Source organism: Dendroctonus ponderosae, unplaced genomic scaffold, assembly GCF_020466585.1.
Source record: "Dendroctonus ponderosae isolate FM_Combo_2020 unplaced genomic scaffold, Dpon_F_20191213v2 Dpon_F_20191213_1, whole genome shotgun sequence".
NCBI classification, from domain to species: domain Eukaryota; kingdom Metazoa; phylum Arthropoda; class Insecta; order Coleoptera; family Curculionidae; genus Dendroctonus; species Dendroctonus ponderosae.
In genome coordinates, this window is record NW_026017110.1 from 59,663,965 (window position 1) to 59,686,524 (window position 22,560).

General features: G+C 34.8%; 4 protein-coding genes across 14 annotated transcripts in view; 3 read left to right on the forward strand and 1 right to left on the reverse strand.

Annotated features, from left to right (window-relative positions):
• LOC109532881 (facilitated trehalose transporter Tret1) overlaps positions 1-1,900 on the forward strand; it is a 13,440-nt gene extending 11,540 nt beyond the window's left edge. For all 4 annotated transcript variants that reach the window (XM_019897992.2, XM_019897993.2, XM_048660610.1 and 1 more), the window contains one exon: positions 299-1,900. In XM_019897992.2, the coding sequence (XP_019753551.1) occupies positions 299-1,570 (1,272 nt within the window). In that variant the 3' untranslated portion in view covers positions 1,571-1,900. The remainder of the gene's footprint in view (positions 1-298) is intronic.
• Positions 1,901-2,512: 612 nt separating this feature from the next.
• LOC109532883 (zinc transporter 2) lies at positions 2,513-12,835 on the reverse strand. Of its 3 annotated transcripts, XM_019897998.2 has the most exons (8): positions 6,443-6,602; positions 5,508-5,944; positions 5,240-5,451; positions 4,637-4,747; positions 3,885-4,185; positions 3,314-3,491; positions 3,019-3,259; positions 2,513-2,854 (listed from the first exon to the last, which is right to left on the reverse strand). In XM_019897998.2, the coding sequence occupies exons 2-8, from the start codon at positions 5,537-5,539 to the stop codon at positions 2,715-2,717; spliced, it is 1,215 nt and encodes a 404-aa protein (XP_019753557.1). In that variant the 5' UTR covers positions 5,540-5,944; positions 6,443-6,602; the 3' UTR covers positions 2,513-2,714. The 3 variants fall into 3 exon arrangements, with proteins under 3 accessions (XP_019753557.1, XP_019753556.1, XP_019753559.1); XM_019897997.2 differs by lacking the exons at positions 5,508-5,944; positions 6,443-6,602 and adding an exon at positions 12,735-12,835; XM_019898000.2 differs by lacking the exon at positions 5,508-5,944 and having other exon boundaries at positions 6,443-6,601.
• LOC109532885 (sodium/potassium-transporting ATPase subunit beta-1-interacting protein 4) lies at positions 7,593-12,740 on the forward strand. Of its 3 annotated transcripts, none has more exons than XM_019898004.2 (7): positions 7,594-7,886; positions 7,948-8,085; positions 8,143-8,226; positions 8,382-8,543; positions 8,658-8,718; positions 8,948-8,984; positions 10,848-10,935. In XM_019898004.2, exons 1-7 carry the CDS (start codon positions 7,833-7,835, stop codon positions 10,855-10,857), a joined length of 546 nt encoding a protein of 181 aa, XP_019753563.1. In that variant the 5' UTR covers positions 7,594-7,832; the 3' UTR covers positions 10,858-10,935. The 3 variants fall into 3 exon arrangements, with proteins under 3 accessions (XP_019753560.1, XP_019753563.1, XP_048516569.1); XM_048660612.1 differs by lacking the exon at positions 8,948-8,984 and adding an exon at positions 9,216-9,264 and having other exon boundaries at positions 7,595-7,886; XM_019898001.2 differs by lacking the exon at positions 8,948-8,984 and having other exon boundaries at positions 7,593-7,886; positions 10,848-12,740.
• A 1,265-nt stretch (positions 12,836-14,100) lies between the features above and the next one.
• LOC109532882 (glutaminase kidney isoform, mitochondrial) lies at positions 14,101-18,766 on the forward strand. Of its 4 annotated transcripts, none has more exons than XM_019897996.2 (13): positions 14,102-14,346; positions 14,412-14,440; positions 14,499-14,540; positions 14,594-14,681; positions 14,737-14,873; positions 16,609-16,738; positions 16,792-17,035; positions 17,096-17,217; positions 17,318-17,476; positions 17,531-17,707; positions 17,783-17,914; positions 17,973-18,127; positions 18,185-18,766. In XM_019897996.2, exons 1-13 carry the CDS (start codon positions 14,218-14,220, stop codon positions 18,459-18,461), a joined length of 1,821 nt encoding a protein of 606 aa, XP_019753555.1. In that variant the 5' UTR covers positions 14,102-14,217; the 3' UTR covers positions 18,462-18,766. The 4 variants fall into 4 exon arrangements, with proteins under 4 accessions (XP_048516571.1, XP_019753555.1, XP_048516570.1 ...); XM_019897995.2 differs by having other exon boundaries at positions 14,104-14,346; positions 14,409-14,440; XM_048660614.1 differs by lacking the exon at positions 14,499-14,540 and having other exon boundaries at positions 14,101-14,346.
• Positions 18,767-22,560: the final 3,794 nt, after the last annotated feature.

The window sequence follows — 22,560 nt, forward strand, 5'->3', positions numbered from 1 at the left end:
AACTAATGGGTTTTTCGGGTTTTTAGGCCGTCGTTCGGTAGAATTTCTTCTTGACGTTTCGCAAGCACGAGTGGCTTGCATCTTCAGAAGTGGTTCACTTGAACGCTTACACTGTTCTGATGGTTCATCATTCAAATCGCTTATAGTCTGTTTGTATCTCACATGAACGTTTATTTTTTCTGTGATAAACGCAAATTAAAAAAATTGTAAAAGCTGTGCTCAAAATATTTTTTTATTGCGGTAGTAAAGCTAAAATGCATATTTTTCGGGATTGTTATATTGGATATTTTTCTTACAGTTGACATGGATTACAAGTTTGATGCCCTTGGGAGCATTGGGAGGAGGCATCCTGGGAGGACTTCTGATAGAAAACCTGGGAAGAAAATGGACAATTCTACTTACAGACTTGCTGTTCCTGGTGGCATTTATAGTTAATTATTTTGCACAAAACTACGTCTACATGTACGTGAGCAGAATTATCTCTGGCGTTAGCGTTGGAGTGCTGTCGCTGACATTGCCGGTGTACTTAGCAGAAACTGTGCAGCCAGAAGTACGAGGTACTTTAGGATTACTACCAACTGCGTTCGGCAATATTGGAATATTGTTGTGCTACTTGTTTGGTACCTTTTATGAATGGCAACAACTCGCTCTGGTGGGCGTGGTTCTGTCAATTCCATTTGTGATAGTATTTTGGGTGATAAGAGAAACCCCGAGGTTCCTAATTTCGAGAGGTAAAGAGGAGGAAACGCAGCAAGCGTTGCAGTGGTTGCGCGGACCGAATACGAATATAGAAAAAGAATTCCACGAATTGCAAAAGAGTTATCAGGAAGAAACTGAAACTGACGAGACAGCGTGTGAAAGCTTGAAAGTGCTGTTTTCATTGAATAACTTCAAACTTATGGGCATTGTTTTGGGACTTATGGCATTCCAACAGTGGAGTGGTATTAACGCAGTTATCTTCTATACTACGAAAATATTCAAGGAATCTGGTTCAACTCTGGATGAAACCATATCCACCACAATCGTTGGAGTTGTAAACTTTATCTCCACTTTCATAGCCGCTATCTTTATCGATAAACTTGGAAGGAAAGTATTGCTATATATTTCCGCCGTATCGATGGTGTTATCACTCGGTGTACTTGGAGCTTACTTTTTCCTTAAAGATGCCACTGACATAGACGTAGGATTCTTAGGATTCTTGCCATTGGCCAGTTTTATCGTTTATGTATTGGGATTTTCACTCGGCTTCGGCCCAATTCCTTGGTTGATGATGGGAGAAATTCTACCAGCAAAAATTAGGGGTCCCGCAGCTTCAGTCGCTACTGGATTCAACTGGACATGCACCTTCATAGTTACTAAAATTTTCTTATTGTTGGCGGACGAAATCGGTTTTCACTTTACCTTCTGGATTTTTGGGGCGATCGTATTTCTATCGTTATTGTTCACTATTTTCTTTGTACCAGAAACCAGAGGTCAAAGTTTAGCCGACATCGAAAGAAAGTTGGCTGGCATTAAAGTGAGAAGAATGAGTTCCGTAGCTAATCTAAAACCAATGCCATCTAGTTTCTAAGTAATGTTATATAAATTGACTGATTTACTTTAAGGATTTTATAATAAAATTATTATGAAATGTTTCGCCGTTTTGTAATAATGGTATTGAAAAATACTTTACACGGTAAAATACTATGAATCTCATATAATAAACCCGTTCAATTGTTTCACCAAGAATTTCAAATTATCTCGAACCAGTGCCCGAGACTTCGAATTTGTTTGCTTTAGTTTAGCAATAAATCGTGTTTTGTAGTTTTTAAGTAATTACTGTATATATCACCTATTCAAAGACACTTTTATTTATTATAAATATATTTTTATAGCTAATAAAAATATTTTTTACCAATTACATCTGTAATTTCCTTACACTCCTCATTTTTTTCCACATGATTAATTCGGTGCCGATTATTTAAAAAATCTGCGGTCATTAGTGCGTAAGCTATGCTTCTACATAGTGCCTAGTCCAAAAAGAATTTAAAAAGTCCGCATTTGATTTTGGAAGAAGCTATCAAATGAAGTAAACACTAATCCCTATGCCCTCGACCCTGTGAGAGAGACAAGGGCAACTTTTTTTGAATAGTTTTCTATGTGAAAAAACTATGTAACGTTGATTTAAAGCTATTTTCCGATTACTTTTTCTGTTTTCCTGTTTTGTCTGTTTTTATTCATCTGTACACTTAAATTTTACTTTCGTCCTCTTGTCTTACCGTCAGAATGGTAGAACCACTAGAGGTGAAAAAAGCGATTAATTTGAAAAAAAATGAACTTTTTCGATTAGATTACCATCTGAAAGAATTTCAAATTAAAATTCATAGTTTTTCGTGTAGAACACAAGTGCAAAAATGCTGGCATCTTTCAACTGATCAGATGCGTTTTCAGAATGCGATCAGAAGATATTCAAGTGGTTCCTGGTATAATTCATACCACTTGTAATGAAAAATGAAAGGGTAAAAAAAAAACGTTTGTTAATAAATTCTGTAATTTATGTGCTGAACATAGTGCGTTATATTAATGAAATACAATTTTCTAAACATTTAAACAATCATAAAACTGTCTAACAGTTTGATAAAAATACTTTCTAAATTGACGGATTTGTGTATTGGTAATTCTAATAACAAATATAAATTAAACATCTAAAATAAATATCTCCGTATTAAAATGATTTAAGGATTTTGGCATTGTTTGCAGTCTTCCATGAATTCTTCAAAGTCCTCTATTTGTAGGGTCATTTCAAAGAAATTGAATTTATCGTGAATATTTTTCGTTGCCATCATTAGCACATTTTGCGGATTTGTCCCTGGACCTAGAATTTGAGAAAATTAGTATTTATGGTGTCCTCAGTAATAAAAAAGGAGATATGCTGGCGCTCAATGAGATGAATCAAGTGTTTACAGTGACTAATAAATGTTGATACAATTTTGCTCTTTAAATACTTAAATCTGTTCCAAATAAATAAATAATCCATACTTATTGCTACATGTGCTGACATGGCAATTTTATCCAAACTCAAAGCCCATATCCTCAAATTATGTACTCTCTTAACTCCGTCAATGTTGACCAAGATATTCATCACTTCTTCAAAATCGATTCCCTTAGGCAATGCCTCCATCAAGACCAATAATGCATCTTTTATTATGGCAAATGTGGTAATCATAACAAATATTGAAAACACAAAAGTCATTATAGGATCAACGATTACCCATTGCGGCTGGAACAAAATTATAATGCGGAATTGTGACAAGCGAGAAATTTGCTAACAAACCTTGAAATAGATTACAATAGCGGCTACTAGCACTCCAAAACTCTGCAAAAAGTCACCTATAACATGTATAAAAGCTGCTCTAACATTAATATTCTGCGTTTCCTCTTTTTTGCCCTTTTCGAGATCATGTTCGCTACCGCCATGGCTATGGCCATGCTGATGAAGCGATAAGCCCATGCTGAAAAACGACGACGTGCAACTACATTTCGTGATTTAACTTTTAAAACAATCTGGTAAAATTAGTGGTGACATTAATTGCAAAACTCTGATGTTCTTTTAGTGCTCAATATTCAGGGTGTTCCATCACATGAGTAGGGAAACAAATGAGGATAAATTGGCCGATTTACGGTTGCAGAGATACTAATTAAATTTGATACGTAGGTATATTGACATTTAAATTAGCTTTCTGATGCAAATGCCAGGAAGTAGCTGTTTCTAATGGCCAAGGCAAATAAGAAAGAACGATGCGGAAGTAATTTTTCGACTTGCGATAAATGTCGCTTGCTTTGGATCCTTTCATGCAAAATCTTGCCTGTTTTTTTCATTAATATTTCAATCGCGGTATACTCACATTATATTAACAGCAACTCCAATTCCAGAAGTGATCAGCATCACAGTTGCATCGATGTCGAAATTTTGATAAATTATCCTCTGAATAGCCATGTAGACTAAAATTCCCGTAATAACCCAAATGAGTAACACGGATGTTAAAGCGCCAATAACTTCGGCTCGGTACCACCCAAACAGCATTTTTTTCGTTTTCGGTTTGTTAGCCATATACAAAGCAAACAGGGAAATCATAAAACTGGCAAAATCGGTTAATAAATGAGCGGCATCTGAAGCTATTGCTAAGCTGTTTGATATGTAACCACCTAAAATTCAAAGTACGTTTGTTAGTTAATTCAGCTTCTTTGCAAAGGGCGTAGTTGATTACGAACTGAATACATGTTTTTGTTATATGCACTGTGCCAACTTGGATGTTGGCTTTTTGATTGATATTTTGCATTATTATAATGTAAAGCTGAGTGTGATGCAATGGTCGTCAAAAAACAATGAAAATCTTATTTAGCCTTAATGCAAGCTGTGTAGTTTCAGCACGTTTGTCTGCCAAATCAATGATCGGTTAATGACAATTTAATACAATTAAGTGAAATTTAATGATAAATACGCTTTTACGTGTCGGTTTACATTTTGATATTACTCATTTGCTTAGTATTTTAATTGACATTCAGATTTATGTTCTTTGTATGATCATACTCAATTTTCCACTAACACAATTAATTTTTTTGCAGCTGCATATTTAAGACACTAATTAATACATACCAACAATTTCGGCAATCATAAATATTACACATAGAATACTGGCAATAATGAGTTTTTTTCTGGCCCTTCTGTCTACCTCTGGCTCATCAGATAGGTGACAGTGTTTGTTAACTGGAAAAAATCAATGAATAGTAACATTGGGAATAAATATATATTATACATTTGATCGCTTAAAACCCAACATACTTAATAGCGTAATATGTAATATACCCAGAGTTGCGGTTCTGAAGGATCAATAAAAACTACTTTTAACAAAGAAACTTTGTAATGGGAGAGTATTGATAGACTCAAAGTATGAACTTGGGTCGAAGGCATTTGCTATAAACATCAATGCTAAAGCATCAATATATCAATTGCAATTCAGTTCTGAATTTACTTTTAAAAATGGTCGAGTCTATGGAGCTTCTTTATTTATGCCTGCCAAGTTTGCGCAAATTTAATTTCATAAAATATTTCCAAAACTTGTTGCTTAAAAAAAAACGTGTGAAAAATTGAACGTTTACAGCCGTATTCAAGCGAACTGTATGCCAAGTCACCAGATAATCGAACCGGAATTAAATGTAGGTAGGTATGTTAGATTAAATAAAATTAGTGAATAACTACCCAATTCCGAAGTGTCGACATTTTCCTTAGCAAGGGAAGTTATGGAATTGCTCTGGGGTTCATTGTCCATAACTTCCCCTTCTAATACTCTGCAGCACCCCTCGCTGGGTTTACCATGGACACAGTAAATAACTCTTCTTGGAGATGTTAGACTAGGGATTCTTTCGCTTCTGCCCTCGACGGTTCCATAGTTGTTGTTACGAGTAACACCACTGGAATATACAGTAATTTGGTTAGCCATATTTTTTTGCAGTAATTTCACACTTACTTGATATTAATTTTCTCTTGGTTATTATACATACTGAACGGGTAATATTTACACTATTGCGTTGAAATGTTAAACCCTAAGCACATATTTTATTTAGCTCAAAGATTTGTTCTTACTACAACGACACAGTACGTGCACTCGAACCCACAGTGACACGAATGTTATTTATTTCAAATATTTCACAAAACTTTTAAAAACACGCATAATCTTTCCAGGTGGAACTCAACAATACGTCTTTAAATAAACAAGCATGAACAAATAGTAATACATTTATTTCGCTAGTTGAATCCGAATAAGAATTGTATTAAAATGTCCAAAGGCTGAATGGTACTTGAAGATAACACGAGCAAAATAAATAGTCTCTGTCGGTCTTGCACTTTTCTTTAACATTTCATTCTTATCAACGGGGACAGCAGCAAACAATGATATATCCAAATCTACAATAATTAATATATCTAGACTTTAGATTTAAGTCAATGAACTTAAAATTAATTAGCCCTCACGAATATTGATATTCTTTTTATTTATCATTATCTCCTCCCAATGCAAATTAATTAAAAATGCACATGCAAAAGACAATTTTTTTCGCATTAAGATAAGTTGAGGGTATGTTTTGTTGAAACTGATACTAAAAATTGCGCTTCTAAAAATGCTGCATTGAGGTACACATTTGTAACGTGTGCAAGAGTATACGATATAAGATAGCAAACAAATAACGTTAGACTTTGCCTGCAATTAGATGTAATTAAATAAGCTTTAATAGAACTTGTAAAGTAAAGAATGATGTAAGCAAAAATCAAACATAAAGATCAATTTTCGAATCGCAAGTTATACACGGGTAAACGACTCCAGTTAAGAACATTAATATTGAAAAAATCTGATATATTTTGCAAAAGCCGATCGATTTTCCAGAAATTTAAATAAATAATAAATACCTAGTCCTACAGTCCGTCGAAGCAATAAGAATGAACGAGTAAATTCAAGCTGATACTTCTATATCTATACGCACAAGGTTCTCCACATTGTGCCGGGTTCTTGAATCGAAAATACGCGCTCTTGATAACGTTTTTCACAAGCATGAGACTAGATACGAACTGGCGTTTTAGGAACAAAGCAAATGTGCTATGGTTATCTATATCTTTAGTCCGTCAATGTCGAGGTTTACAGCAGAAATATTTGCTTGAATATCAAAATTTTCTAAAGAAAAGATTAGTTCTTGGATTACAGTGGGAAAAAAATTAGAATGGTCGCAAATGTAACTTGCGAATTGTTCGTGCTTTTAGACCAATTCATTTCTTCCAGACGTTTTGCAAGCGCGAATGGCTTTCATCCTCAGAGGTCCTTTCGCTGAAAGCTTACACTGGACTGAGAGTACTTCAGTTTTAACAATTCTTCTGAGGATGCGAGCCACTCGTGCTTGCGAAACATTTCTACGACGGCTTATAAGCCCGAAAAACTCGCTAGTTGCATAGGCCGCAAAAGCCTATTGTGATGGTCGCAGATGTTTCATAAATTTTAAATAAGGAGCACAAATTAGCTGCAATCTTTGTTTCTAGCTGAAACGTTATATTTAGAATTTGTATATTTAGTTATTGTTAAAAACTCTATAAAAGCAAAAATATCTTTGTCTAGTTTTAAATTCTCGTCTACACAGCACAGCCTAATACATCAACTAAAAGGTCAAAAAATCCAAATAGCCGCCTAAAATAAAAAAAAATGAGAAGATTGTGTGATAAGGGTTGTATACAGCGGCGACTGACGCATAACCGCTCCTATAGAAAGAGAGAGAGAGGGATATACTACTTTCATTTTTCCTCTGATCCCCTAAACTAGCCGGTTTTGTAGTTTTTATAAATTAAAGCAAAATGCGTTATATCAAAGAAACATACTTTAAAAATTGCGCTTAAAATGCCACCAAAAATAATCCAAAACTATTACTTAAATCGATCAACAATTAATCAAATCAATCCTTTCGCAAATCCCAAATTATCGTAAAGTTGTTCAAAACATTTTAGAAACTTCCAACGGCCAAATCTATCGATACAGCTTGAAGTGCACACAGCTCTAGTACCTGTTTCCTTCAACCTTGCTCATTGACTTGAGACAAGTGGCAGATGGCATTGTTAAAAAAAAAGTACACAAAGGGTGGCTTTTAAATTGGGTTTTATTTTTATTGTTCTCTACAACTTGCTTCGATTCTGATTAAGTGAAATTCGAATGTTCCTGTAGTTGCATGTCCAGAGGGCAACATGGTAGTAAAATTAATTTGTAGACAAAAGTAGTTTTATATCCACAGGAAGCAGTATTTACTGAAACCCTTATGTCATGGGATTTTGTAGCAGAAGGCATTTATTCCTTACTTTATGTATTTTTCAACTGGTAAGTCTTTGTGCGAACTTATTTCCAGGTTCAGAACATGTTTCATTTTCATTCGTTTCAGTTGACTGTTGTCCAAAGACAGGTCTTTGACTTCTTGGGCTTCCTTTGGGTGCCCATACTAGTCAACTTTTTCCAAATAATTTTAATTATCTTTGGATTTTTCGGGGCATACCAATATCGACCAAAATATGTTATAGCAGTAAGTTATCTAATGTACTTCCTAAGATAAGTTAATTCAATTTTAATGACTTTGCAGTACCTTCTTTGGCATCTTTTTTGGATAGGATGGAACATTTTTTTGATATGCCTGTACTTAAATGTCTCTGGACTTGATCACGAAGTAAGTAAACTCCTAGATAATGAGTATATGACTCAATAGGATAAAAATTACAAGGCAGATATCAATCAACCTAATTTTTATTGATCATCTAAAGTTATCTTGTTTGTACCTTTACTAAAATAACCAGGTATTACTCATTTTTTATATTATTTCAGACCAACAAGGTGATTAAGTTAGATCAAACAAGTGGCAGCTGGTGGAAGAAGCATGGGCCTGGATGCAAGGTGGTCAATGTAGAAGAACCTGAATATGAAGGATGTTTGATTGATTATATTCATGTTGAGATATTCCAATCCGGCTTACAAGTTGTACTAGCAGTAAGTCCATATAATTTCTTAAAAGATACGTCAAATTTTAGAGTTTCTAAAGAGCAAATGTTTGAAAGCCTGGCTTTTTTTGTCATCAGCTAAAGTATAAAATGTTTGTTTCAGGTGATTAATAGCATTATCGGAATTTGCCTCAACAGAACATTTTTGGAAGAAGATGATACTTGTAAGTACAACTCGCTGTAAAACGTTGAGGTAGTAAAGAGAACACTTTATACTAACTTGCTCGAAATTTAACCATTTCCAAATTCTTTAAAAAACACGTTTAACTTAATTAAATCTCAAATGCAAGTTACGAAAAATTCAGAGAATAAGCCGATACATCTTGTAGTACACAAGTAGTGTTGATAAAAGGTATAATCTTGAATATACCTACAATAAACCTGTGCTTGCAGTTGATTTCATTGGTGGATTTGATCCGCAAACCATTTGGTAAGTGGTGAATGGGAATGCACTTTTATATATTATTTTAGACTTTTGGTATGGTGTCACAATTTTCACTTTCCTGCCTTAGTAAATAATTTTCATATTGTTTGTAAAATAAACCACTAGCATGCGTAACAATTAATTAAATTTAATTATCAGTTGTAGTTGTAGAGTAAGTGGTTTATTTTGCTGGCATGTCTAATTCACATCAGCTATCGCTAGTATCTTTATTTTCAGTTAATTTCGAGAAAGCAGACAGGCCTGATAATTTTCTATTACATCCGATGTATGTGAGCTACAGTGGCACTTTGCATGGTTCCAATAAATACTTGCACCCTAAAACTAAACGAGCTGACAATTATAACCCGTATAATTATGAGTTGACGCGATCTAAAAAAATTAACAATCGTGTGAATGCCGACGCAGTTAGATTTCCGGCGAGACGAAGTAACTCATTTAGTGCTCTTGTGTCGACTACAAAGTCCAAAAAGGCGAGACCCCAATCTTTGTGTGCCAATGCTTGCCCTGCTGATGATCTTGACTAGTTTGAGTACTCTTCAATATATGAGACTATATTGAAGCTTGTGCCTTGATCATTTGCCCTTAAATTGCTTGTATTGAAAAGTATTGTTTTCATTGATTTAGAAATTTAATGTGAATGCTTTAACGTTTTGTTTATTTTGCTTGCTTTGCTGCTTCCAGATTTTTTGTACATACTAACAGTTTTTTATTTATTGCTTACTGCTGTCCGTATCGCATATAGCTAATTATAATTGCAACAAAATATTCGTCATTATTTTGAATACTTATAACTGGCTTCTTAATGTCCTGATTGTATCCAATATTTGCTTAACGGCAAGCTATATGTACTATGGTCTCTGATTACAACCCCTGTATTTATTATGGAGTTTATACCGGCTGATCCAGGATGTTTCCTAACAGTGTGCTTTTTATAACGATAATTTACCCTGTGGGGAGGTACTCTGATATGGTGATCTGAATTAATATAATTTTGAGTTGCAAGCAGTACTCGTGCCAGATTTTTTTATACGAGTAACTGACTTAATTGCCTTTTCTAATGAGCGCGATGTGATTTTGAAATTAAATGAAATGCAATACATTAAAAAAGTTTTTATTTTATCTTAAAGCACCGTCGATAACATTTATCTTTTGTCCAACAGATCGTTTAAATGTTCACTTCATTTTCGAAAAAACGGCCCCACAATGCGAAGAACCGTACCATAAATTCCACCAATTTAGCTGATGGAAATACTTTGCGTGAAGCTTTTACGCTTATTTTCAGCATATCTGGTCTGATAATTTTTTTTCGCAAAATTATAATCCCTTTTCAGTTGTTTTGTTCAAGTTTCAGTGTTGGTTCTAAGAGCAAATTCTCAGCGCCGACTATCATCAGTTCTTGCGCCAGCACAATGCGGTTCGAATGTAAATTCACTTGATTTTAAAAACATTACCTGTTGAGCACGACGGGAAATTGTTAAATTTGGATCTTCTGTATTAATATTTTTGGGAATATTTGCTGTTTTTGCATCGAAAGAAGTATGTTTTTATCTTTTCCGAACGATATGGCGAATGCGAATATTTAGACTAAAGTTTTCGCAAAATGTTTACAAACACGAACGTTTATTTTCATAAAACTGTTAATAATTACTCCACGTGTTTAAAGCGTTTAATAAATTATTACTATTGCTTAAATATAAATTTCAGCAAAAGCCCTTGTCCGAAATCCGATTGTTATCAATTTGTGCAAACTGTCCATTCACCATTCCGTCAATGTAACAAAAGAAGGCCATAGTACATTTCAGCAGGTGTAAATGTTGTTATTAAATGTATTTCCTTCCATTTTAACAGCGTCACATAAATCATCGCGCAAAAGCTCAAAGCAACGAATGTCACTGTACTCAATAGAATTCAGTTCTCAACTGGATCCTAGACATGGGGATAGTGACAACGAATTCGAACATATACCCTCATCGCCTAAACCAATGACACCCCGCCGCGTGAAACGAAGAAGCGTAATGCAGAGAGGTTCATCCGGAAGACACAGCACGACCAGTCGAAGACAATCTCATTCCAGATCGTCAACGCGTAGCTCTAGAAGGACTCAAAATCCTGTTACTAAATTACTAGAGCAACAGCAGAAATGCCAAGCATATGAAAGTACTACCAGCCAGTCGCCGGTTGAATCACCGATGCCGAATTATTATATGAATGCCCCTAACACTATCAGTGCGCAAAACTGGCAAGGGCCAGTAGGACATACAAATCCTTCTTACCAACAATCAACCACATCTCTTAACGAAGACTTTGATGATATTTACACTACTAGGCCCGCTTCGGTCAGGTCGAGTTACTCAAACTTTCATGGTGCTAGAGCGAATTACTCGCCTCCAAAACAATATCATCACAGTCATGCCACTCCTCAGGTGCCCCAAAAAAGGGGAAATCCCGCTAGAAGTAGTATGAGAAATATGACTTTCTTAAATAGCGGTCCTCCGGCTTATACAGTACAGGGTGCAATGTCAATGGACAATGAAACCCCAATGTAATCTATAAGAGTGAAGCTACGCTTTGCATTAGGCGATGTAGAATATTGGTATTTATTTTGCTCGCAATCAACGATCATAGGACGGGTATTATTTTTTTGACGCTTGCCACATAATGGACTTCAAACATTGTATGCCTTAATCTCAGTACTTGCAAATGGAAATATTGGGTAATTGATCCACGAAGCAATTGCAAAGCTTCGCCAGGTTTAAGATAAGTTTAAGCAAATTTTTTGTATATTTACAAAACAGTTTTGCAGATGTTCTTATTTTACGAGGAGTGAAACAAAAGTTAATTTTTTAACAAAACGTCGGTACGGCCCAAAATGTGTACAAACTATTGTAGATGTTTTGTAAGTAAATGGAGGTCAGGCTTCCATGCAATAGATGTAATCGCGGAGTATGATGTAAAAGTTATTTAATATTCACAGCATACGAGCAAAATGTTCCAATTGAATGGACGATATGGACGATGTTATGTATAGTATTTAACTTCTGAATAGAGCACTATATTAGTCTCGTATTCGCAATACTATCTTGGTTTATCGTATCAGAAAATTTGAGTTATGCTCTTTTTGTACATACATTTTAGCATAGATTACTCGCAGTGCGTTGTTGCTTATAAAATCAAAATAAGTGTAATATGTCATAGTAATTATTTATTGATTGCATATACAAGGAGCTTTTTAGTTGTTTAATTTTTAAGGCTTGTTTAAGTTATTGTTCTAAATGTTGCGTAGCTTATAATCTTAGCCTGTTTTGTCATTGTGATATTTAGCTAATGTTTAAGATTTTGATGATGGCAATATTTGGATTTAAGATACTTAAACGAATTGCTTTTGAACTTGGAAGACTGCAATCAGCTCAAAAATAGGTATTTTTAGAATTTCTCTTCACTTTATATTCACATATCTTTGTTCATATCAATAGCGACAATAAAATATACATTTTCATATATTATTAGAACCATTCGATTGATCCATAATGTTTACCGAATTGGTTATTGCTAGCAAACTGAACATTTTGAGTATGCAAGTACAAACATTAGATACCTTGTGTTCACAAGCATTGATTTTCTGTGTAAATATCTTTTAATTTTAAGAATCTTTTTACCAAAGTATTACCTAAAATCTATTTTACTACTTAAATGTATATTTACATATACATCGACGTAAGGTCAATATACACATACCTGACATCTTCTTGTTTCATTATTTTTTCACCAAATTTACGCAAAACTCCGGAAACGAACTGAACGGATCCGTCTTTTGCAGACATCTAACGCAACGCGCCTAAGTTAATGCGATCTACAGCTTCTCAGCTTAAACTAAAATCAGATCTTTAGAAGGACGATCTTTTATATTAAAAATCAACTACACCGTTTACAGTTAGGGCTACGCAAATTGAAGGATTATATTAGACCCAATTTTAATTGGCATAATTAACCATTAAGTATAATCGGTACTATTTATCTCTCCGACAAATTGAATTTTATTTAATTAATTTCTATACAAATATTGCGGTTGCGGTGTTAATTTTCTCAAATGTAAATCATACCTACACAATTGGATGACCAAATATTGAGTTTATCAATAATGGAAGTTGTTTTCAACTGAAAATGTAAAAAAGTGAACTCTAATGAAGGACAGGTGCATTTGATTTCGATGGAAAACTGCGTATGCATTTTTCATCATTAAAAAGTGTGTTTTGGGTTTTTGATTTTTTTTGCTTCATTGGCTTAAAAAATCCTCCAAATAGTTCAGACCTTGACACCCGAAAATTACTTTTTCAATCAATTATCCGAAAATTCATATTAAATGGCAGAAATCGCCCAATTTTGGTGAGTTTTATTAAAGTCACTTGCACGTTATGAGGTAAACCGATCTGGGTCAAGTGCACCGCAACCACAATGGGTATCGCCCCATAATTAATCAATGGGTTCATGTAACCCTCAGGTGAACCTTCTAGAACATTAGAACATCCAATGCAGACTTCCTGACTCGCAGAACTCGAATTAGGATTGAATTAATTGCATCGCAGATTGATCAAAAATTCAAATGATTTTGGACGAGGGACGGATAATTTCCAACAAACCCCATCATCCGCAATAAATTCTTTTCTCCTCAGAAGACCGAATATATACAGAAACCTTCAAATCAATGCTAACGTTTTTCTAGACTCCAATTATTAAATGATTTTGTTTGCTGTATTTCCAATATAGCTGTACCTAGTTGCCAATTTCCTGACGCAAAATTGTGTAATTGAATTGTACTCGGCCAGGCATCCCAAGAACAAGAACTATTGGCTAAATTCTTTTTTCTATATGGGTTACTTCCAATCGCAGTTTCCTAATCATTAGAAGACAATTTTAAGGACGTCGAACGGTGCATATACGGGATAATTGAAATGGCCTGTATCAAATAGCTAGAGATTTTAATTTATTTAAAAAATGATCTGCAAGAAAAGATGATTTTTTGAAGTCTTCGAAATGGCGAGACTTGACTAGCACTTGAGACGAATTCATGACACCTAAGTGCGAAATTTGAAGATAAGTAGTCCGATAGCAATGCCGACATTTGCTTTGAGATGGATATTCCCAAAACAACCTCGTGTTTGGAACCGCGTCGGCGTGATAGCATTTAAAACATCCCAAAATAAAATCGATTACCGGCAAAATGAAAAGTATCGTCGCTGCAGGCTTTTTGTCCTCAATTTTCAAAAATTCAGAACCATTTAAAACACTTACATCAATTAAACATGTACGGTTTTTCAGTTCCGGATTCAAATGTAGCGATTCGACACAGGTAAGTTGTATTGATGATTTTATTGCATCCCCTAACAGGCCCAAATGGACTTTCTCTTTCAGCAGCAAATTCAGCATGAAAACTACAGGCAAAGGTAGGGTTTTCCATTATTTTAATTTCCTTTTTTGATTAATTTTTTTTAAACATTGCAGACGAAGCTATTCATTTATCCATGACACAAATTACTTATGTTTGTAAGTTTTTGTTACATCTTGTGCATTATGAGCGATTATTGAAATTTATTTAGGGGAGACAATTTGCGCACTGACGAAGTCTTATTCGAAATGTTCAAAAATGAGGAAACTGGTCTTTTGCCAATAGGAAAATTTCTCAATGTACGTACTTGTATCGCAATATTTGCATAGAGTTTCATGTGACTCACTTCTGTAGGCATTACGAGCAACAGGACTAAGGAAAACGGATCCCAGATTGAAAGAAATGGTTGATATTTTAAAAATGATGTCCAAAGGCACAACGGATGGTTATTCCATTGATACCCAGAAGTTAAATTTGAATGATTTTAAGAGGTACGGTAGCAACGAGATAAGCAGTTTAGTGCAAAGTCGACTACCAGCAATTACACACAGTGATCATACTCTTATCACCACAGATTCCGTTAGAAATTATTTACGCAATATTGGGTTACCTTTATTTTTTCGGTGGAAGGTTATCTTCAATGATTTTTTGACCGGAATTTAGATAATGAAAAGCTAATTGAAATCGTCGTTCCTGAAAAACCACAACATTTGAGCATTGCGACTGAAGTAATGACGGGCAAAATATCTGAGAGAATCCAAACCAATTTTTTAACTGTGCCGGTCGCTATGCGATATTTGCTCCTAAAAATAGCCAGTGAAAAGGACATTCATTTAAAAAACTATATAAAAAGAACAAATTTCAAGAAAGTAAATTGATTAAGATATGTATAGGCATATTGGAGATAAGCATTTGTTAATAGAGTATTTAACAATAAAATTATGCTGTGAATAGTAATTATGATATTCTTATCTTTCCTGGGTCTCAGTCAAAGTGTGAAGTAAAAATTTTTTGAATATCATTTATTTTATTACGTTTCGGCGAGACAACAACGCCATCATCAGACTTAAAATTTACACAAACTCATGATTGGTAAAAATCAACGCTCTTTTAGGTCTTTGCCTTCTTGAAACCTTAAATTTGTCTTTTTTTGACAAGACAGACAAGACAAATTTAAGGTTTCAAGAAAGCAAAGACCTAAAAGAACGTTGATTTTTACCAATCATGAGTTTGTGTAAATTTTAAGTCTGATGATGGCGCTGTTGTCTCGCAGAAACGTAATGAAATAAACGATATTCAAAACAATTTTACTTCACACTTTGACTGAGACCCAGGAAAGATAAGAATATAATAACAAGTACACGCAGTCAGGAAAATAAATCAGAATAAGTCACATTGAATTCCATTCCAAGACCCGTCGAGTATTTTTTTTTAATTTCAAACCCTGCGCGGGTTTTTTTATGGTTTTAAATTTTTAAACGCGCCGCCAAATTTCACGCAACGATCCGGATGCAACTTGTAATTGATTTATTTAATCATTGAATTGTTGCTACACGTTCAGTTATTAATTTTTGTAATTAGTTTTTCGTGCGCAAAAAATACATTATTCGTTAATTAACATTGTTTTTATTTAACTTAATACCCAACAGCAGCGAGAACAAATTAATCTCGCTATCGGCAAAAAATTGCTAATTTAACGCATAAAAGAGCTGAAAAAATTTAGAGCATAAACACAGTTCAAGTAATGTCATCAACGTTAGACGCGGTTCTTAAAAAATACAACATTTAAAATACCTTTAATCCTTTTCTTAAATTCAGGGGTAAATAGACGAAATGCGTTTACTTTGAAAAATACAAAATTTTACATTTCTGCAAAACGGTTTCATAAGTTTTGATGAAACTTTGTAGGTATTGAAGGATGTAAGAGGTGTTTATTTTCAATGTTATTGGATTTTTGAAGCATAAAATGAAAGAATAAAATGCATCTTAATTGATTGTTGAATTCTGAAGAAAAGAGCACTCTGTTACTTTTTTTCCGTTTTTTCAAACTTTTTCCCGAAAAACACCGGAACTTTTGCGTACCCATGGATGTTGGCATTTATTCATGTTTGGACAAGGTCTATTTACTCCTGAATTTACGATACTTTTTTCTGAGACATGCTCTTGTTGGTATTGTTCTGGACTAAATATAAAAAACACTTTTTGAAACAAAAACTGGATTTTCAGCATAATAGCTCCAAATATCGGCCTAATTTCAAGAGCATTTAGACGGCAGTTTATCATACCAGAATTCCAGGATTTCTGCAAAGACATTGAAGAGATCTACTGGAAATGTAAAGATAACACCAAAGGAAAAGTAGAATTTTCAACAGTTGGCACAGATCGGCGGTTTTAACGTGATAATTGCAGGTGGCCTCGTATATACCACAACTGAAAAGAATGAGTGCCAATTATTGGGGAGTGAGCATATGCACAATAGATGGGCAAAGATTCTCTGTTGGAGACGTTTCCATTCCATTCACAATACAATCGTGCAGTAAACCACTAACTTATGGAATCGCTTTGGATTTGTTGGGTTCTGAAGTGGTTCACAAATATGTGGGACAAGAACCAAGCGGTCGAAATTTCAACGAACTGATCCTAGACCACAATAGTGAGTTCTTGAATAATTTGGTATGTTAGTGGAATTAGTGGAATGGGTTGTATTTTCCAGAAAAACCTCACAACCCGATGATTAACGCTGGAGCCATAATTGTGTGCGCCTTACTCAAAACTGTAGTCGGACCAGAAATGAGTTTAGCCGAAAAATTTGATTTCACAATGAATTATTTTGAGGTACTTGCTAAAGTGGGCTGACACCTTTTCTTAAGATCCCGAAACAAAGTTTGCTATACGTTTTAGAACCTTGTTAATATTCGAAATGTGTTTTCGATAGCGTTTGGCAGGGAATGAAGACTTGGGATTTAATAACGCCGTTTTCCTCTCCGAACGTGAATGTGCCGACCGAAATTATGCCCTGGGATTCTACATGAGGGAGCATAAATGCTTCCCAGCCACCTGCAAGTTGAAGGAATGCATGGATTTCTATTTCCAAGTAAGCGAAATCGCGGAACAAAACAAATTTCATTTTCCATACATTTCTTTGCAGTGTTGTTCTTTGGAAGCATCTTGCGATCAGCTATCAGTTATCGGGTCCACTTTAGCTAATGGAGGCATTTGTCCACTGTCCGAAGAAAAGGTTTTGAAGCCGGAAAGTGTTCGAGATGTCCTCTCTTTGATGCATAGTTGCGGAATGTATGACTATTCGGGGCAGTTTGCCTTCAAGGTAAAAACAAGCGTGTGCATAATAAAGAATTTTTTTTTGATTGAGCTTTGATTGAGTTTTTAACGATTTCTTTAGGTAGGAGTTCCAACAAAATCCGGCGTAAGCGGGGCACTTTTAGTGGTAATACCCAACGTTATGGGCATTTGTCTGTGGTCTCCTCCTTTAGATGCTCTGGGAAACAGCTGCAGAGGAGTGCAGTTTTGTGAGGTAGATATTAAACCAAAGCCAAAGCCAATTGAAGAAATTAACACAAGTTCGGCGCTAGGAACTCATCAAAAAATTCAACTTCCATCGCTACGACAATCTGAAGCACGCACCGAACAAAATAGATCCGAGGAAGCATAAGTTCGAAACCAAAGGACTAAATGTGGTGAATTTACTCTTCTCCGCTGCTGCTGGAGATCTACCAGGATTACGAAGGTAGTTTCAAGGAAACCAGCGAAAAAGACTAGAAATAATCCACGACTATTCTTTCAGGCATATGTTGAATGGAATGGACATGAGCCTTCCAGACTATGATGGCAGAACTGCTTTGCACTTGGCAGCAGCAGAAGGCCACATAAATTGTGTGGAGTTTCTGCTGAAACAGTGCCGGGTGCCTTACGATATGAGAGATAGATGGGGAAAAACTCCTTTGGAAGAAGCTCTCACCTTCGGACACACTGCAGTCATTGAACTCATGCAGCTTTGGGATGAACAAGTCACAAGAAACGCTCCTGAAGAAGAGGACCCTCCGATTCCAGGCATGGCCTAAGGGAAACTATTCGTTCCGATCTGAACTAGTCAATTAGATTATTTATTTATTTTAATTGTAGGTGAGGCTTTATGTTAAGAATCGATTGTACAAATCTTATTTTTACTGCAGAGGTTCTAGGGCGGGAGCCCAAAAAGTATTAAGGCGCAATAAAAATATTTATCACCCATTTCGATGGCAATACAAAGCGATTTGTGATATTAGTTCGACTTTTTGACAATACTGTATTTCTAAGTTACTTATTTCCAACATGCCTGATTTGTTATATCATTGACAATAAATGAAATGTCCGTATATGCTTTAAATTGCTGCTATTTTATTTCCCCAGTCAAGTGCGTGATTCATATAATGGATGGGTTGAAAATCGGAACTGTTTGCGCTTTTTTGTTTAACTGAACCACGTATTGAATCATTGCATAATTCAGAGCAAAAATCAGTTCTATTTAGTTTTAACGATGATCGATTTTATTTTATATTGTAGTAATCGGCTTTTTGCGAGGTTTCCGTTATTTTGCACGCGTATACTATCGGTAATATACATGCAACCCCCGAAATTTCTCTTAAAACTGAATTCAATTTAGCATGGCTTTCAGCTTTATAGATCGAGTTTCCTACATGTAAGCACAGCTAATTTAATGATGTATCCAAGAAATTTTATCCATTTATAATTCAAGCTCGCTCTAAACGGATTGGATCTCTTGGGGACGATCATGCGGGTTATTCAAGCCTTCTACAATTAGTGAAATTTTCGGTAAAAATGGAATATTATCTTAAGCTGCCTCCGATTTTTAAATTCCACAAAAAATGTATTGAATTAGGATCTAACATTAAAATTAGGGATGTTAGTTCGTTAGGCCAGACCAAACAAATACCAGTTGCTATATTTACCAATATATTTCTTTCCACGTATCATTCGTTCAAGTTGATTACTTAGTTGGCCCAACCTTTATAACTTAATAAAAGTTGTATATTTACTGAAATGCCCACAAGTTGGTTCATTGCTGAATACAATCTATAAAACGGACGGTCTCAACTGTAGGTGCAAGTAAAGCAGTTACTCTAACCAATGGAATATGTAAAGGAGTTTCAAAATGAAAACTTGTCAGGATCTAAAGTGTGATCAAATCAAATTATTGGAAATCTGAAACGGTTAATGTAGAAGACAACGTGTAAACGAGGCATTTATTTGAAGTTCCTATAAAGGAGAATTTGGGGAACTTTAGAAATTTTCTGTTTCCAACTCACACCCCTTTTAACTCGAAGCAGTTGCTTCGAACTGAATGTTTCGCTTCTGCAATATTTTGCTCAATTATAGAACGACGAAGGAAATTAGACGCTCAGATAGCTGCGGTACTTTACCAGATTGAAATAATTTGTGTTTGGAGAAGGTTTTAGTAAATACTATAAAACTGCCTCCTAGCGCCTATTTATTCCTAGTTTCCAAATTTGGCTGATAAAAATATTAATTTAGGTACTTTGGCAATCCGACATAAGACAGTGTGAGAGTTTCTAAAAAAATTAAAGGAACTGCTTCTAAAAAAAAATTAAATGCGCAGCCATAAATAATAAAATAAGCCTACAGCGTAAATTTTATGATTGCTTCATAGGCGACCAAATGTTTTCTGGCTTCACCTCCTACACCAGAGAGTGAGAACATTAAACAATCTTGCAATTAATCAAAAAAAGGATTTTCTTAAAGTTAATATTATCTCCGTTATCAAAAGGTTTCTTTTGTAATTAGTTGGAGCAGCGGGGGTGCGCATCATCCCCAACGTATAAATGTGGGGTTTTTCACTGATAACTTCACTCGAACCTTGCAACTTCTCTGAACAATTTCAACCGTTTCAGACGCGAATTTTTCAAAATGATCCGACAACTTGCATTTTTTGCCGCTTTGGTATTTGTCAGTTTTTGCGCTGCTCAAGTCAACTTTTCGCCAAATTGGGGAAAACGAGCTCTCAACAACCCGTCCGAAGACACTGAGAATGGCTGCAAGGAGTCTGTGGATACCCTCATATATATTTACAAACTGATACAGGTATGTAACCGAACTTTCTCGATTTTTGCGTATATTTTCCTTCATTCATTCAGCAAGTTTGTCTTTGGAATTTTACTTTTATTTAGACTTTTTTTCGCAACGTTAAACCCATTTTCCTCGTTGTTCTTTAAAAACATTCGAGATGAAACCGCTGAAAAAAACATTTTATTGTGCGTCTATACTCAGTAGGTAATATATTTAGCAAAAAGGCAAGAAAATAAGCATCTTTGTGGTTTTCTTTTTGAACGTTCTCTAGATGGTTTTATTTATTGCATTTATTACAAGCACGGTTTTGTTGTCATATTGGATTATCCCTCACAGCAACCACTTTAACCAGTTAATAATGAAGGCTAAACATATTTATTTGAAACCCAAGAGACTTTAATCGTTCCAGGATAAATACTCAAAACGTGCTTTCGATTTACTCATTGCAATATTTACTCTGTTAGAATACATTTCTTCAACCGCATTAAGTCGAGTTTTAAATTTCCTAAAGTCTTATATGTATATTTATTTTGTTATGCGTGATTGATTCAAGGAAATGTAAGTTAAGGGCTGAAAATTTACAGTATTTGTCTGTTTGAGATTTTATCTTCATTCAAATATTAAACCTTCTTCACTTAAGAGACCGATTGTGAGGCAGAAAAACGCGCAAGTTTCAATTATACACTATCTAAATTGTAGATACCCTAGCAAATGTAATTGTCGCTCGGACCATCCAGCACCTAATTTTGAGTAAAAGACGAATGGTATACTTATTGGACGTTTTTTTAATTCTCAATTAATCATTGTTTGACCATTTGGAAGATAAATAGTTCAATTTCAAACGTTTGAAATTGAATATTAATTGATATTAATCTGTTAACAATGAGAAATAGCTGTAATGTGAGAGTTGGCATTGAAAACCCTAAACATTTTGGATTTTAGTATGTAAACAGCAAGCCGTATTACATATTATTCACTTAACATAATGGGTTTGCTCGAATGCAAGTCCGATAATCTCTAAAATGCATAACAAGGTCAGTTACAACATCGTTTGCCAAAACTCTGCAAATTTATGTAACTAGCAAATAAGTGCTTGCATTTGATTAAAACCTACTCAAATTGGCATTTGGAAGGAAGAACAGATTTATGATGTACTTAACGATAAAATTGATAAAATGCAACCAACTTTATTTTTGTCCTCCATTCATTACTGGACAAATTCGCGCAATTATCTACTTAACTTGCAATGACATGCTTAAATTGATTTAACTGCATTGATACACGATCAAGAAATATAGCGCAAATCAGTCCTGTGTTGATGGGGCGATTTTATTGCTTTAGATATATGATTTTTTAAATGATTAAACAGTGGTGTTTTAAAAAAGTTTTTTTTCAGAACGAGGCCCAGAAACTGCTTGAATGTGAGAAGAACTCCAACTAACGAAAACCATCGCCTGAGCGCCCATCTTCCTTCTTAAATAAATGCCTAAAGATGTAACTTAACGTTTTCTAATAAAAAACATTGAAGTTCTTTCACCGTTGTTTATTTATGCTTCGTGCAGTGCTGGTAATGTAATAAATGCAGCAAAGGATGTTTGATAATTAGTCAATAAAAATACTTTCTGGCAGCAGCTAATTGTTGAATTTTAGACCCCTACTTAACTATGAATAATTCATAAGTCAGCTTGAGAAATTTAAAGTGATTATTACATTTTGTTGGGTTTAATGGTTTCTAGAAAAATTGGCTCACTAAAAAGAGTGCATTACTCCTGATGATGCAACGAATTATCACAATAAAAGTGTCTGGTTGACACGAAATCTGCATAAAACTGAGCGAGAAAAAATTCAACGTCCGCCAGTTTTAGGAATTTTGAACGATAATTTCACATGTTCCAACATGTTCTTAGAGAGAAATCTCACACTAATGGCCTCAAGAACGCTTGCAATTACATTCAAAATGTATACGCAACATTTTCTCAATTAGACTGGTTTTTTTTTCAAAGCAGGGAACTAATTTCAAAATGAAATTTCTAGTTAACAGTGGGGTTGCTTGCGGTTTTTGCTCAATTTGGCACG